This window comes from Phaseolus vulgaris, chromosome 9 (genome assembly GCF_051622355.1).
Source record: "Phaseolus vulgaris cultivar YP4 chromosome 9, ASM5162235v1, whole genome shotgun sequence".
Taxonomy (NCBI): Eukaryota; Viridiplantae; Streptophyta; class Magnoliopsida; order Fabales; family Fabaceae; genus Phaseolus; species Phaseolus vulgaris.
Window position 1 is genome coordinate 38,042,296 of NC_143506.1, and position 19,421 is coordinate 38,061,716.

Here is a 19,421-nt window from a genome sequence, read left to right on the forward strand (position 1 = left end):
AATCAAGATAATATTATAATACATTCACAAATTTATTACTTACTTATACATTACATAATGTTATGTGTTGTAACATGAAATCTTATTATTTCAGTTCTTATTCTGGATATAACATGTTAAGTCGGAGAAAAAGTGCAAATGCAAAGAAGCTCACTTGGATGCACCTTAACGTAACCATGTATAACAGATGAATTATTAGAATAACATAAAAAAATTTCATATATTTATAGAACTTTTTGTAGAATGTTATATGTAAATCTATTGTATGTAGATTTTCATATTTAAATTATGATATTAATGCATTATTGTTCTGGAAATTTGATATTTTATGCTGCTTTAGAGTATATATATAATAATAAAATATTTTAAAAAAATTATATTTATAACGACAGTTCCATCTGGGAACCGTCTTTAAAAGCATGTTTTCAGGTTTATAACGACGGTTCACACTAGAATCGTCACTAAAAATACACTTTTTTTTCATTTATTTGGTAAAATAACAATAGTTTTTTTTACACGTGTTGTTACTATGGTTTTACAATGACGATTCTAGAACCATCGTTGTAAACAACTGATTTATAACGACATTCACAATAATAACGGTTCCCGCCGTCTTTATATGTTCTTTTTAACCGTCGTTAAAACACTTTTCTGTAGTAGTGATAACAATTACAAAAAATATTAATAAATTATGATCATACTACAAAATCTCATCCAAATGTTATTAAAAAAAACATTGATTGATTACTAATTGGAATCACGATAAGTTAGTTTTTGAAAGATAACAAACACAAAGTCTCTTATGAGATACTATTTTTAGATTATTAATAATAATAATTTACATAATAAAAATAGCCATTAATTCTTATATAATATTTTTTAAAATGTTTTTGTATTTATAAATTTTGAATTATGATATTTAATAATTATTCAGACTAATTGTTCATTTTTGTACGATTTTGTACATGGGTTGGATCACTCCTAAAGTGGTTCTTATTTATTTATCACTTCTAAAGTGGTTATTATTTATTTATTTTTTATTATTGATAAGAAAAAACTAACTCCTTTAAATGATTAAAATAAAATATTATTTTTTTAGTGAGCCCGCCCCACGGATTTTGGTAGCAGCCTGCGGACCAGTCATGGCCCGCCTCGCCCCGCATTGTTATCCCTAATATTGAGAATGACTTGATATTACTGCAAAATTAACTTTCATTAAAGAAAAAAATTTACAACCTCACAGGTGTGAATCGACTATTCCCCTTCTTTCTTGAGATTTGTTTAAACTATTTTAAGACCCTTAGAATTTGAACCTTTTGTCCAACCATGTATCGAAGGCATTTTACAGATCTTTTATAATATCATCATCAAAACTTCATGTTGGAAGACCAAATGAATGTAAAGAAGTTAAACATGTAGTGTAAGCCAACTATCAGAGGCGAGCATTAAGTTCGAAGAGAATCGAAATGAAGGCTTACTTGACTTGACTTATTCAGATGGTATGTTTATAATGCCAATCTTGAATATCAATGACTACACAAAAATATTCCTCAGAAATAAATCAATGCCCAAATGATAAACAAGTCAACATTGCAGAAGACTTCGTGGACGAGGACCTATTAGTCTGTTGCGCGGATAGCCGTGTGGATTCCTGGGTCATGGATTTTGATGCTTCATTTCATGCTACCCACAACAGTGAAACATTGCAGAATCTAGTTATTGGGGACTTTGGAAAGGTAAGACTAGCAGACAACAGAACTATTGATGTTACGGGCATGGGTGACAGTGTTGAAAACGCAATCGATTTCTGGACTTTGAAGGATGTCAGAGTTGTTCCAAAACTTGACAAAAAGTTTGGTTTTTGTTAGGTAGTTGGACGAACAGGGATATGATGTGGGAAATCAGCAGTGAAAGGTCATCAAGAGAAATCTTGTCATGGCTCGCAAAAGAAAGAGAGGTTTTCCTGTATATGGTCGAATTACCATCTGAGGAAGTGATCGTCCCAATTCAAAAGATAAACAAAGTCTGGTTCACAAAATCTAGTAGGCATAAGAGAGTTGTCTTTACAAGAGAGAAACCCAGAGCCACAGGTCAGATTCAGGATGAACGAGCATGGAAAGGTTCAGGTAGACCAGTTAGAGGTACTTGTGGCAGTGGGAGCATGGGTTGTGTTTCAACTGAGGTCCCTAGACGACAGTGGGTTAGTAGAACTAGTATTCTAGCTGTTGAAACATCTCCAGAAAATTTCTTATTTGAGTATGTAGAGTGTTTGTTCTCAGGCTGTTCCAAGATCCGGCAGTTTGTGTAAGTGGGAGCCGACAGAAACAGAGAACGGGTCAGTGGCAGTTTCAGTCATGACTAACGTGTTGAAACTTAGGGGAGTTTCAATGAAGCCTTCAAAATGATTAAGAAGGTTGGTGGCAACTAGTGGTGGAACATTGAGTTTCGTTGACTGATTACAGAAGTACATGTACACAGTTGAAGTGCAGGTGAACATTGTTTTGTGGCTTCAAGTGGGAGATTGTTGAGTGTGAAGTCAGAACCAATTGGGTGTCTAAACACCATGTTTTAGTGAGTGGGCTTAATCATTGTGTCCCCTTTATAATCTCTATTTAAAGATATCATTGTACTTGTAATTGGGCATGCAAGAAGAAAGAAATAAAACCTAATAGTTGCCCGTGTGGATGTAGGTTGCAGTTGGTGATCGAACCACGTTAAATTTTGTGTCGTTTATTTTCTGGCGTTGTTTTGTGATTGTGTGTGTTTTTTTCGCGTGCATTTTTCCCATCACCCCATACCAATGCTCCTCTGCTTACACTGGATATCTTCCCCAGCCAACTAAGGCTGCTCTTTAAACAGAAAACAGTTGCGTGGCATTCCACATGCACCAAACAAATCCTTTCAAGTTTGCGTTACTGCTCCCTCCCTCCCTCTGCCAGCACTCACAGACCAAACCCAAAAGATCACCCCCTACCCCTTTACCCACAACATTTGATGCATAAAATGAGATTCAAATTCCAATCAGAAAAAGAAAAGGTAAAGGAATGTAACCTGTATTTCAACCATAACCAATATCTCAATTGTGTCATTTGAAAGATCTCTTCCGCATCAGAGACTCCTAGATTGAAGATGATTTTTTTTCTATGTTCCTATATACTTCTTACAACAGCCGCTCATACACCTTTCCAAATCATAGTCTGCTTAGAGCTCATGTGAACTAAGTAGAAATTCTCAAAGTTGCACCTCAAATCTTTGTGTTGGACAGATAATATACCTATCCATTTGTAACACAACTCTCACACTCGTTGGGCAGCAACACATTCCACAAACAGGTGTTGGGAAGATTCTTCCATCTCTTGACATAGTGCACTCAAAGACGAGCTAACCATCACCTCTCTCCTGATTAAGTTGCTTGTAGTTGGTAATCGATCCAGCAAGCTCCTCCATGGAGTAACCAAAACACTAGGAAAAGCTTTAGCCTGCCACAAGAGGTTGAAAAAGCCCATTTGTTCCCCTGTGGCATGAGAAGCTAAGCAATTATAAGCTGATTTCACAGAAAACTCCCCTGTACCACCTCCTCCCCACAATTGTTGATCCTGTTCCTCCTTGTTCAGAATGTTCGTAGATATTAACCTTAACATATCTTCTTCTTGAATGGATTCCCACTCAAATCTAGCTCTTCTCCACCTAAACCTCCATTGCCAGCCTGATTCTTCCCACTGCCCTACCTCACCCATTATCATCCATTGGTCAAAGGAAATAGAGTGCAACCTGGGAGACAAAGAACAAAGCTTGAAATTTCCTGCCCATGCATCCTCCTAGAGTCTGACTTTGTCCCCAGCACCTACTTTCCAGACCAAAGCATCATTGAACCAACCACCTACCTCGTCCTCTCCACAAGCTTTAAATAAATCCCTCCACCACCATGACTGATACTTTTTGGGCAACAGACATCGATTTGACTCAGATCCATATTTTGATATTATAATATCCTTCCATTTTCCTTGTTCTTTTCTCAGGAGGTGCCACTTCCACTTATCTAGGAGAGCTCCATTAAACATTTTAATATCTTTTACCCTTAACCCTCCTTCCTCCATAGGTTTGCATAATTTGTCCCAGCTCACCCAAGAAATAGCTCAATTCTCCTTACCCCACCCCCAAAGGAACCTCCTTTGAATAACAAACCAATTTTGGCGCTTTACAGAAAAAAAGATAAAAGAGGGGTAATGCTGTGATTACTGACTTTATTAAGCAAATTCGACCTGCCATCGATAAAAATCTTCCCTTTCATGCACTAAGTCTCGAGCTGATTTTATTCACAATTGGCTCCCAAAACTCCTTCCTCCTCGGATTACCACTAACTTCAAGTCTCATTATTTAAAGGGAGTCCTCATAATAGTACAGTTAAGAGATATTGCATAGCATTCAAGGTTGCTTTTGACTACATTTATACCTGCCAACCTAGATTTGTGAAAATTGATTCCTAAACCCTAAACCATAATAGTTGATAATAATAAAAAGAAATTATGATGACAATAATATTAATAATTTTTTTTTATTATTAATTTATTATCACAATAATACTAATAATTTTTTTTATATTAATATATATTACAATAAAAATATTATTTCAATAATTTGGAATAATAAAAATAAAAATAATAATAATGAAGATAAATATTGATAATAATAATTATTATAATACAAAATTAAGATAATAAATATATTAATAATATCAATAAAAATAATTATGATAATAACAATAAGAATAATATTGAAAAAATTATGATAATAATTACTATAATAATATTAATAATTTTCTTATTCTTTATAATAATTTATCATATTAGTAATACTAATAATCTTACTTTATATTAATATATATTAAAATGAAAATATTAATTTAATAATATTATTATTAATAATAGTAATAATCTATTATTAATAATAATAAAATACATGAACAATCTCTTTTGCACTAATGAGTTTTCCCAAATTAGTATATAAATGGTATATTTATAATACTACAATTCAACATAAATATTTTAGGTGTCTCTTTTATATCCAAACCCTTGAGTTTGTCTTTTGCAAAATTTACTTTTATACACTAAAAAAAAATTATAATCCAATTAGAGATAAAAAAATAATAATTAATTACTATAGTAACTAAATTAGAGACTATTTTAGAAACTAAAAAAAAATGGTTTCTAAATTAGTTTCTATTATTATTAAATGGTTTATAAATTGGTATCTAATTAGCAACCAAGGTTTTAACTACCAATTATTTAGTTTCTAAATTTGGTAGCAAAAACCTTAGTTGCTAATTAGATACCAATTTAGAAACCATTTAACAATAATAGAAACTAATTTAAAAATAATAAAAAAATAATCTCTAATTTAGTCACTATAGCAACTAATTATTTTTTTTTACTAAAAATTAATTTTTATTTCATGATTTTCTTATAGTGATAATAACTAAATATAAGTATACATTCCACCATCAATATGTTTTGGATTTTTGCCTAAAATAACAATGTGTCATCCACGACTTATATATTTACTTCTATCTCTTTTGCTCTCACTCTCATCCCCTCTAGCTAGCATATGCTTTTAGACTTCTTGTCTTGTTAGCTATTATTAGATATAAGAAAGGTGTCATCTCCTTCTCTTAAGTCTTTCATTGGACTGAATTATTTGTATGAATTCTTTGTATGACTATATCATTGGCTAAGACTTTTAAAGATTGGAATGACTGATACATATTTACCAACTTGAAAAGGATAATATTATTTTCTTGTTTTTAAAAGTATAATTATTATGAATAGATGATGATAATGTTATAGCTCTAATTGTTATCAATAATATAATTATTTATTTATTTTTACATAATTTCAGTATTGTTATTGAATAAAATAATTAATTATTTTCTTATAATATTCAAACTAATATGAAATCTATATATTTTTGTGATATTTGTTGTCGGTGTTAGATTAAGAGTGGTTTATTTGTAATAGTAACATTATATCAATTATAACATAATTAAATTATAAGATAAGTAGATACAAATATATTAACTTACAAATTCAATTTTAAAGGATTCAATAAATTTACTTTCTAAGATCATTCATCTTCTCACAAGTTTCTTAATATTTATATTCCGAATAACATTGATTATTCCTTCTTGGTTTTTTTATTAGCAAAAAAATAATAATAATAAATACAGAGCATACAATATACTGTAACAAAATATTACTATGAAAATATCCTACTATGACCTAAAATATAATGGATATATGCTATATTTGTACTCTCTTTTCAACTATCAAAACCAGCAAACTATCAGAAACACAACTATTTAAAACTGCATTTATTTCTATATTTTCATATCTCTCCAACTATTGTCACCTAAAACATTTCCTAGATTTTTATAACCCCTTTTTTTTGTGAATTTGGTTGAATTTCTCACTTTTTTTATTAAATTGTGATCGTTTTCACTGAAAAATAAACGTTTTTCCGAATAAAAATGAAATAAAAATATTGAAGAAGTTGCAAACTTTAACACATTTAAAAGAACATAAAAATGTGAATGAAAAAGTAGAGTGGACCCATTTCTGATTCACTATAGGGACATGGTCACGCGGATAGAACGTCACCTTCACTTGAAAGGACTCTTCAAATTATTTTATGTTCTCCCACATACTTTTGTCTCAATAATATATAACTTCATTTTAATTTTATCTTATTATTTTCAATATTTTAATTTTATTTACTTTTTCTAAAATAAATCAATACAGTAATTACATATTATTATTTAAAGTTACTTTATTAATGAAAGTATTTACTAATAGTACTTTTTTAAAAAATTTAGGATTATGTTTATGTGATTAAAGTCATTTTTTGTAAAATAGAAAAAACAAAATTAAAACAAACCATACTAAATATTTTAAAGTAAGTAGTAAATATTATTAAAAACACACATAAATAATATATTTAATAAAATGGTACAGTCAATTGTTTGAGAGTTTATCCCACAAGTTTTCTAGTTTATCTTCTAAATGTTTACCTTACTTTGACTACCAATTCCTCCAAATATATACCTCATCTCAATTGAATTTAAATCATTTAACCATATAGAATACTTATGGCCTTTAACAACCCAGCTTCCATCACTTTGTTCATACAGATTTTAAAATTAAAAAAAAAACAGTGGAAAAAAAATGGAGTCATTTGATTGAGGATAGAATAAAAAATATGTTAATTTGTAAGATATACAAAGTGATGGAAGTGGCTAAGAAAATTATACACTCCCTTTCTCTTTATATCTGCTTCATTTGGTACCTTACTTTCATTTGGTAAGGTTTACTTTCATTTGGTCCCTTAGTTTGTAGAAGTTACTTTATTCCTTTGTATTTACAAACGTACGAGAAGAGTTGAATGACAGAGATTTCGTATCGATAAAATATTATAACATTTTTTATAATATATAAATGAGTGAAAATCTTATTTTATATAAGGTAAGTATGTTTTATAAGATTTTTTAATAAAAAAAATTTAAAAGAAAAATTATCTTTTTTATTTAATGTGGGTTCAAGGTAGGAACATTGAGGTAGAAACAAAATGTAGATGTTATTAAGAGTTTTGTGAAAATTTTAGATTAACGTTTGAGTTAAATTTGACGAGTATTTAGTAGGAATGACAAAATGGTCAAATTTATTTGTTTTTGCTCTAACTCGCTTTTTATCTATTAAAAATGAGTGAGTCGAATTAATAAATATAAATTATACGGATTGATATTGGCAATTCATCTTATCTTATCATAGGATAGTTTGACGAATTGACATGTGGATCCGTTAATTTTAAAAAAAAATTGTAAATTTTTTATTTTTTATTTTGAATTTATTTATTTGGTTAGTAACTTATATAATTTTTTCAAAAATAAAAATAAAATGACAAAAACAACAATAAAATTAAATCAATTAATATTGTAATAAAATAATATGCAATACTTAATAAAACAAAATAAATACCAATAATAATTCAATAAACTAAATTATATATAAAAAAGTTAATATAACTAAAAAATTTATATAAATTATTCAGCACCACCAATTTTAATTATAAAAGTTTGATTATTTAAATAATAAATAATAAAGGAGGACGGTTAAACATATTTTAAACTTTTAAAGCTAAGGCTCTTAGTTCTTATATAAAATTAATTTTCGTTTCTTTATATTTACAGAAAATATGTATTTCTACATCATTAATATTTCAGAGAAAGATGAAATAAAATTAAAAAGTCTAAATAGAATGGACGGCTAAAAACGAAAGATTCTTTAAAATAAAAAGTCATATTCATGAGAACAGGAACATCTTTAAATGGAAACTATTAAAATAAATTGATAGCTACTTTAAACAGAAAAAATGTTTAAAGATTCCCACTATAGTACAAAAACTATTTTACTGGGAGACTTGAAGTTGGAAGACTAATCTATTTTAAGTTAAAATAGTATTTTACACTTATAATGAATCTTAAAAATTATGCTAATGATCATTAGTTTTTATACTGTCAATTTTATATTCTGATGGTGTATAACTATTAAATATATATTCTAAATAAACATATAAAACAATAGAAAAATATATTGCTATTTAGTTACTTCAAAAATAGATTGCTATTTTAGGTTATTTTAATTAATGACGAAATCACCAACCAAATTGAGTTAATATTTAGAAGCCTAATTTTTATTTAATCAGGATTTAAGATTTAGGTTTTAAAGAGGTTTATTTATCACTGTATTTTATAGCTATTATATATACTTAAATTACCATTTCATATTATATTGGTAATGTTAAGAGTGACCAATAATTGCAACTACAAAATTTGTTACAATTTTGATAAGTACTTTAATTTTTTTAAGAAAAAGTATTAAAAATCAGTTACAAATTTAATTACAAAATTATAAATTTTAGTCTCTAATTGCAACCTATTTGTCAAAACAGATGATTTTAGTCACTATTTTCATCACTATTATTGGTAATATTTTATTTTTAAAAGGATGAAAATTTATACCTATTAATAATAGTGAAATTAACATATACTTATTAGACAAACTAAGGAAACATGATTTTTAGTTTTTAATGACATCCATAGTACTTCATTTAAAACTCATAATATAGAATAAAACAAATAAAATTGTTACATCAACATAATGTATGAGTATATTAACACATTGGTTTTGAAATCAAATACAATAGTACTCTATGGAGGAAGGTTTGACACTAAAAAGACTCTATTTAGAAATGCTGTAATATACACTATATTTGTTGAATATATTCTTGTATATATATTTGTCTCTAAATAAATATTTTTAAAATCATTAATTACTAAAAATATGGTATATATATTCATATTATAAAATATTAACGTACATATAATATTTTAAAATATATTACTTATATAAATATAAGACGAGGTTTGAATTATATGTTATGTAATTTTAAATTATTTTCTCAAGTACAATTAATATATATATATATATATATCATTAACTAAAAGTAAATATATCTTTAAAATTTTAGCATATCAATTGAAAGTATATATTCAACAACAACAAATTACCATTTAATCAAATCAATGCATAAATGAAATAATTTATATTGATTATACAAAAATATATTTTAAAAAATTATATCAGTTTCTTTTTATTATTTAACAATCATTAAGTAGATTAAATATGATATATTAATTTTAAATTAGAATAAATAATAAAAATAATATAATAATTTTTTAAATATCACATAAAATGTTAAGATAAATTAATTATATAATTATAAACATTTCAAATATAAAATAATTAATACAAATACGACACTACAAGAAAATCATAAAATAGAGACCATTTTATAAACTAAATTAGTTGCAATAGTAACTAAATTAGAGACCATTTTATAAACTAAAAAAAATTTGGTTTCTAAATTAGTTTCTATTATTATTAAATAGTTTCTAAATTTGTATCTAATTAGCAACCAAGGTTTTAACTACCAATTATTTAGTTTCTAAATTTGGTCACCAATTTAGAAACTATTTAACAATAATAGAAACTAATTTAGAAACCAATTTTTTTTTTAATTTTTAAAATAGTATCTAATTTAGTTACTATGCAACTAATTATTTTGGTGTCTAAAAATTTGTTTATATTTTATGATTTTCTTGTAGTGCGAGGATTAACTTGTATTTTAAGTAATTTTGATTTCTTTTCTTAAAAACAATTTAAATAAACGAAATCAAAAGTTTAGGAAAGAAATAACCTAAAATTACAATTCTAAGTTAGAGAGTAAAAGCTAAGCTAAACAATATTATTATATTAGTTTCTTTCTAACCGTGATATTCTAATTAGTTCATTTCCATAATAAATACTGAGGTTTAACTATCTTATAACAACCTAAATAATGATTTTTTAATAAAAAATAAGAGTATTTATTTATTTTTCATCAAGAAAAATATAATATTATTATATATTATATAATATAATACATTAATTTAATTTTTATTTGTTTAAATATAAATTTATTTAATATGTTGTATGCATAATGTTTTAAAAAATTATATAGACTAAGGAGATTTATTGTTATTTTAAACTTTTATATACAATAAATATAAAATTTTACTATCTATTAACTTTAATTTCGAATATATTTTATTATAAATATAAATATAATATTTCTAATATAATATATAATATATACGTCATTTTTCTCTTAAGTAAACTAATAAAAAAAATATTTTGATAGTTTAGTAAATTGAGTTTTCACTCAACAAGTTATAGTAGAATTTCCATCAAACACATTTATTTAATATTTAAGTATATTTTTTTATAATATTTATAGCGACTAAATAAAAAACAATCGATGAGTAACTTTTGTTACTACTAAATGGAATTTGATCACTATTTATAAAACTTTCACACATGGCCGTTGTAAATTTTATAATTTTTGTTAACATTACTACACGGAAAATAGGAAATAAAAACCAATTTTAGAAATAAAAAATAATTAGTTGTTATATTAATTAAATTGAAGACCAATTTAGAAATTTAAAAAAATGTTTCTAAATTAATTTTAAATTAGTTTTTATTATTGTTAAATGATTTTTAAATTGATATCTAATTAGCTACCAAGGTTTTAACTACTAATTATTTAGTTTCTAAATTTGGTATAAAAATTATGTAAATAACAAATTATTATTTTGTTATCATCTTTATTAATTACTAATGGGAATAGAGGCGCATGTCATATCTTACTTATATTTGTATTTTTTATTTTTATCATAATCATATGTGTATTCATATTTATTGAAATGAAATAGAAACTTATGTGCATTCATATTTTTTAAACATGAATTTGTCTATATCCATATGCTCTAAAAAGGAGAAAATGTCCAAATAACCAAAATAAATTAATAAAATAAAATATGAAGTAAAGATAAAATAGGAAAAAAAATTATTGAAGATCTTGAATTTTTTATTTAATAAAAAAGGAGATCACTTTAAAATAGAAAAGTAACTTACCAATCTCTCTGGTTAAATGACAACAAATAAAATAAAATTTTAAATTTGAAAAGCTATTTTATTAACTTCTGAAATTATAAAATGTTTAAGTAATTAAAATAAATTAATAAAATAAAATATGAAATAAGAATAAAATAAAAATAAAAAGTTAAAGTTAAGTGGTGAATTTTATATATATATATATATATATATATATAGATAAAAGTATAGATTAATTTTATTATTATATAATTTTTTTTGTCAAAAAAACATTTGATTGCAAAATCAGTTATTTTATAGTTATTCATCGGACTGCGAGGAGCACGCCTGAACGCGGTGTCTGTGGAAGAATATTCTGGAGAAAAGGATGCACAACCTTTGACTCCAATCAGATTCATCTTTGCTCAAATACATTTTTTCTAAACATGAAATTCTCCCTTTTGGGACATTAGAAATATATTTACCTATAACTTTATTTTTCTATATTTAATTTTATACTCTTCCTATTACTAACTTCTTTATGAACATGATGAGAGTTTTGATTCTTTCTTCTGAAAGCTTTTCAAAAACATTCTTTCTTAAACACAAAGAATTAGACTCATGATAACATTCTATAACCAACCAAATAAAATATGAAACCAATAAGTGGACACCATGTATCAACAAAATCTTTCGTTTTTTAACCTTTTATTTTTTATCGATAATAGTTAAAAATTTATTTTATATCCTATTTTATAATATAAGAATCTCTTTACCAATGAACATGAAATCTTCTATACCATTCCAAAGCTCACTCCCAAAACAAAAGAGAAGAGAAGATTGAGAGTGAGACTAGTGACAAAACAAAAGATAAAATTATAAAATTGCCCCATCATATATATGTCATGCCCCCATGTTCTACTTGCCCACCATGACTTAGATTCTAAATTGTTGTTTCCAATGTTTTTAACCTTTTCATTAAGAGACAATGAATGCTTACAATAATGCATTGGGTTTATTACATAATGCTACACAACTAATGAATCAATATCTCTCTCCACCTTTCTAATTCATCATTTGTCACCACTTTATTTTGTTGAAACTTTAACACGTGATGGAGATAGTTCATTGAATCCAAAGATAAATTAGGGTTTAAAAGTTTAGCCCCATTAAAATTTAAGTATGGATTAGAATTTAACGTACAAACCATCATTATATTTTCGAGTGAAAACAGCTCTAATCTATTAGTTTTTTTTTTCTATTTTTATGATTTTTTTTTCATAACATTTAATTTACAAGATAAAATAACGAGATATTGTTTAAATTCAATCATTAATAGAAAGTAAATACTCAAGTTATTTATGTTTCATGTCAACACCACTCTTAAATCAATCTGATCCAAATTTAACCCGTAAATTATTAAATTCATCTGAGTCTTTTATTAGTTTAGGTCTAGAAATTCAACACACATAAGATTTAAAAATAAACTATAATCAAACGTATGCAACTAATATTTTAGTTACACTTAGTGTGATAATACCATTCGATTCTGACTAAATATGTTTGAACGATTTTTTCCAATAAAAAATTGTAAAAGAAAAAAGTATGACTTTAGATAGCATTCAACCAATAAAAAAACATAAGTGATGGAAAATTAAAGCACGCCGTTTTTCAATAATTGTCTCAAATGACTCGTTGATGACTAAGAGAACGTGGAGAACTTTGCTTCTTTTAGACATTCATTTCACCCTAGTGCTTTCGCAATTTCTCAGTACTGAAAAATGTTTAATTATATGCTTCATATTTATATCACATAAATATTAAATATTAAGTAAACTTTAATTCACATTAGTTTTATGTATGGGGGGTTTGGAGGGATGGTAACGGAATTTCGATGATTTTTTTTCCGAAAGATTGATAATGGAAAGATATCATTTTTTGAGAGGATAATTGAGTGGGATGTGGTGTTTTGAAGAACGTGTTTTTGAGGTTGTATTTTTTTAGCACTTTGTGAAATTTTAAGTTGGATAAGTTTGGGGGTTGGGTTAATGTTTGTTGGGTGTGACATGTATATTGGAGAATGAGGTTTTTTTAATGGAATTTTTTTGTGGAGATTCGCTTTTTACAAGAACTTCAAGGGTTGAGGTCTAATATGGAGTTGAGGATAGAGTGTGGAAGGATGGGGACTACTTAAGGTACTCGGTAAAATCTGTCTATGTTGTTTGAAGGAAGGATCTAGAAGGAGAAATACGTACGAAAAGTTCTGAGGTGTAAAGTTTTGCCCTCAACTCAAGTCATTGCTTGGCGGGTGTTGTCTAATAAGATTGCAACCAGGGCCAACTTGAAAAGGCATGGGGTCGTGGTTGAAAGTCTTTGTGTGGTTTGTGCGGTGTAAAAGAGGAGTCGTGTTGTCATTTGTTCTTTGAGTGCAAAATAGTCTGACTTGTTTGGAGTCAGTGTTACACTTGGCTTGGAGTTGCGTCAGTGGACCACAATGACTCAAGTTATCATTTTTTATAATGTAAGTTGGATAGAGCATGTGATTCTGTTAATAACATTTGGGGCGCGATATGGATTGATGTAATAAGTGAGATTTGGAAGCACATGAACAATGTTATTTTTAAAGGTGGCGTGATTGATGTTTCTGAAATGTTTACTCTTGTTCAGTTGAAGGTTTGGTCGTGGGTGTCCAAGACATTATCATCTCTTTTTTTCTTAGTTTGACTGGTGTCTTAATCCTTTAGTTTGTATGAGGTTAGTTAAATGACACTTTTTTCAGCAATGTTGGTATTTCGGTGTTTACCGAAGTTGGGTTATCTATTGGTAGGAGGTTTTTGGTTTTGGTATAAGGGTTAGATTACTCCTGAAGTGATTCTTATTTATTCATTCTTTCTTGGTGATAAAAAAATATTAATTTTATCTAATATATATTTAAAAGATTAGGTTTCTCGTAATTGGTTTGAAAATGGAATTGTATATACTTTAGTTTATCATATATTTTCTACATCAAGCATCTCTATTACATGAGTCCTTTATAAGATTTTAATTTTAATAAAAATTTTGTTGCAAGTAGTTATTTAATGAGATCTTAGTTTTAATAAAATTAATTGTTGAAAGTAGTTATTTTATGAGATCTTAATTTTAATAAATGAATTGTTGAAAGTTATTCGGTGACACATCACTCTTAAGAACATATTTTATTTCAATGGAATGGTCTTATAACATTCATATTTTTATTAATGTTTTATTTAATTATTGGCAGAAATATATATTTTTTAAGATAGAAAGATAATTTTTTATTTACATATTTTACTTCAGTGCAATGGTCTTGTAACATTCGTATTTATTAATGTTTTATTTAATTATTGGCAGAAATATATATATTTTTAAGATAGAAAATTAATTTTTTATTATTATGATCGAGTGTCTTGTTTAATATTATAAATTTGTTTATGTTATGTTACCACAATAAAAATGTTTTATAAGAATAACATCATAATCTTAATTAAGACTCAATGTATAGCCCCTATAAATGTTCTTAGGTTGATTTAGTTAAGTCTATTTTTTCTATTTATTTTAAAAAATCGTTATTTAGTTTTTTTTTTTAAAAAGAAAAGATTGTTTCTAATGTTTCCCATACAAGTATCGGTAAATATAAAGCAGATTGAAAACAAGATATAATTTTATAATTTAAAATACAAGTGAGATTTCATGTGAACACTCCAAAAAAAATAATTGAATAAAAATTAAAAATAAAAATTTATTAATTGTTATATTGACTAAATTAGATATTATTTATTGATATCTAAAGTATAGTTTCTATTATTGATAACTAATTTTTAAATTAATATGTAATTAGCTACCAATAATATCAATAATTGTTAACTAATTAAATGCAAATTTTAAAAATATTTATCAATAATAGAAATTACTTTAAATACCAATAATTTTTTTAATCTCTATACACTACAAGAAAATTGTTAAATAAAAACTAATTTTATAGACCAAAATAATTTGTTATTATATTGACTAAATTAGAGACCATTTTATAAACTAAAAAGTTATTGATATATAAAGTAGTTTATATTATTAATAAAAATTTATAAAATTGTTCCTGAATTGGTATCTAACTATAAACTATTAAGGTTTAACTACCAACTACTTATGTTCTAAATTAGTCTCTATTAGTCGTTTAGAGACTAATTTAAAATATAAAATATTATTAATTAAAACTTTGGTAGCTAAGTTAGATATCAATTTAGAAACTATTTTATAATATTTTATTAATAATATAAACCACATTAGATATTAATAATTTTTTAATATGTAAATTAGTATATAATTTAGTTAATATAGTTACTAATTATATTTGGTGTATAAATTTGGTTACTATTTAATGATTTTGTTATAGTGATACTAATGTCTAAATTAGTCAATATAGTAATTAATTATTTTAATTAGTTTCTATTTAATGATTTTCTTGTAATGGAACAAACTATTTAGTAATGCTTATTATTTTTTTAATTACAATGTTGTTAGTTTTTAAATGTTATTCTCTTATATGTATTTGTCTGAAATTTTGTCATTTTAACCAATTTGGAATTCCAAAGTTCATCACCAATATTCTACTCTTAAAGATAATGATATTATTAAAAACAAACAAATATAATACAATAATGAAAATCTACATTTTGGAAGTTCAAATCGGTTTATAAAGAAATCAGGTCTAATACAAGTTTTCTTGTTGATTAAAAAAATATTTAAACAAGTGGAAGTGGACAAGTCTTTAAACCAAACAAAATCTTTCCTCAAATTAGTTCCTAAATTTGCTAGTTTGTCAATACTTTTATTACTTTTTCTGAGAACATGAGATATAAAAAATATTACCAATGAAGAGATATTTTCTATTGCTATATATAAAATTTAACAATGTTGATCCTGATTTATTTGGATTGGAGTGTAGAAAGTTGAGGGTGTAGGAAAGTGAAAGTGTGAGGACTTGACAAGAAAGTGTGAAAAAAATTTAGTGTGTTTGGATTGAGGTATGTTAGGATGGATGTATGAGGAAGATTTATTAAAGTTTGAGTAATGTGATGGTTGTGAGCAATTTTTTTTTTAAATGTGTAAAATATAACTTTACAAATTTACCTTTATCTTTAAAATATTTTGTAAAATTTAATTTAACTAATTTTTTATATAAAAAATACAAGTCTCTTATCATTTTTAGAACATAATTTTTTTTTATAAAAAAAATTATAAAATAATATTGTGATTGAAAAAAATTAAAATTCACCATGTAATATATAAAAAATTAATTAATTAATTTATATAATTAATAGTATTTATTATAATTTTTTTATATAAATAATTATTTTTATTTTTATTATTAAATAAAATAAAATAAAAATAATTAATAATAATGATAATAATATTTATTAAAATTAATTGCTTTACAATTATTATCATTATTTTAAAAATTAATTTTAAATATAATTATTATTTTAATATTTATATTATTAGTATTAATAATATTTTTTATTATAAATATATAAATGTATTTATATTATTATTATATTATAAAATAATATTATATTATAATATTATCTACTTACACATATTTTCTTCCTCTCTTCTTCTTACTTTCTTCGTAGTTCACAAAAATATCTCCAATGGCATCGCACAAATCTGCTTATATTTTCTCACACATCCATGAAACCAAACTCGCTTCATTCCACAATTCTGTATTGAGCAACACTACATACAAGAAAATCATAGAAGAAAATCATGAGATAGAAACCAATTTTTAGAAACCAAAATAATTAGTTGCAATAGTAACTAAATTAGAAACCATTTTAGAAATTAAAAAAAATTGGTTTCTAAATTAGTTTCTATTATTGTTAAATAGTTTTTAAATTAATATTTAATTAGTAATCAAGTTTTAACTACCAATTATTTAGTTTCTAAATTTGGCCTATAAAACTTTGATTGCTAATTAGATATCATTTTAGAAACTATTTAATAATAATAGAAACTAATTTAGAAACAAAATTTTCTTTTTTAGCTTCTAAAATGGTCACTAATTTAATTACTATTGCAACTAATTATTTTAGTATCTAAAAATTGGTTTCTATTTCATGATTTTCTTGTAGTATGTCTATCCAAAACATAATATATGTGCATATCCAAACATAAAGTTAATGATTCCATTATTTCGTCAACATATAGGAACCTTCCTAAAATGTCCTATAATATTAAAGTACTTGAGAATAATGAAGTTTTCAACACAGTTATTCATCACCCATTTGAATCTATCACCTGCATACATAAAAAATTAATGTTTTGGCAGATAAAAATAAAATAAAATAATCAAATCTATGTGCATTTCTTATACGCCAAATTTTTTTTAATAAAGGTTGGATTACCTCTAAAATATTTATATTTATTTTTTATTGATAAAAAAAATATCCATAAAGACAATAGTATGCACATCCTGAATTTGTGACCTGCTACAGTATATGATGCTCTATCAAAGGAGAGTACTTGATATTGTATTTAAAATTCAAAATCAAATTTGTTCAACAATTTTTACAATTAAAAATTAGTGCAACACAGATTCAATATATTGCATCTCTAGTTCATGATTACACTTTTTACTGTTGATTGTTTTAATTTGATCAGATGTGAAACTTCAATCAATCTTTAAAAAGTCTTTGGAAAACTTTCATTAAAAAATATTTTTTTATGAACATATGATCTATTATTTTAAGTTAATAATCCATTATCTGAATTAAAATTGAATTTTATTTTGTTAATATATAATCAATGTTGTTAAAAAAATTCAATATTTTTTTAATAAATTGATTAGTCAAAAGAATAATCTATATTGATTAAAATTAATTTTTATGAGTTTTACAAATAATTGGTTATTTTAACTATGCAATCTAAAGGTTATACTTTAGCATATAATCCATTATGTTTAATAATAATTTATTGTATGATTTCAAAATATTATTTTGGATCATTTTGAAAAGAAAAATAATTTATTATCATTAAAAATCAATTGATTATATTTGTTAGTAACCACTTTAATGTTCAAATTTCTTTTAAAAGATAAGCATTTGATTGTTTCAAGAACTACTATTTTCAAATACTTATGAATGATTTTAGTTGTTTTTTAAACAAGAATTATTGGAATATCATCTTTTACATTTTGAGAAAATTAAGATAATTTATAAGAGCTATAATTTAGCAATATTACAAATTTTAATTGATAAAATAGTTATACTTCATCCCCTAATTTAAACCTTTTTACATATTTTGATTATAAGATGGATGTGAACAATTTATTATTAAATTTGTGTTAATTTCAGGATTTTAGTGAAAAATGGAGATAAAAGAGCTAAAGGAGAATGAATAAGGTGAAAAGAGAAAGTTGGAACATTAGAAACTCGCCAAAAACTCGTCCAAGCAATTTCACTCCAGTGAAATTGAGTTTTTTTCTCATCAAACTCGCTTAAACAAGTAATAACTCACTTAAATGAGATACCACTCAGCTTAAACCCAATTAGGTTTAGTTTGATCCACTTGATAGATAATTATTCACCAACTTTCATTAAATTATTCACTAACTTTATACCAATCTTATTCATTGAAAAAATTGTCTAACCACTTATAATATAATATTTTTATAATATCTTTTTTCATTTATAATGTTTGGATCCATATAACTTATTTAAGGGAAAAGAAATTGGTTCAGATTAATGAGTTGAAAACATAGGGTAGATTTTTTTTATTATTATTATTATATTTTTTTATCAGCAAGAAAGAATAAATAAATGTGAACCATTTAGAGGTGGTCCAACCCTTATACAAAAGGAAAGAACCTCCAGAATCTCC

General features: G+C 25.2%; 1 protein-coding gene across 1 annotated transcript; it reads right to left on the reverse strand.

Moving 5' to 3' along the window:
* Window positions 1-3,296: 3,296 nt before the first annotated feature.
* LOC137822452 (uncharacterized) lies at window positions 3,297-3,737 on the reverse strand. The gene has a single exon (XM_068627339.1). It carries the CDS (start codon window positions 3,735-3,737, stop codon window positions 3,297-3,299), a length of 441 nt encoding a protein of 146 aa, XP_068483440.1.
* Between the last annotated feature and the right edge of the window lie 15,684 nt (window positions 3,738-19,421).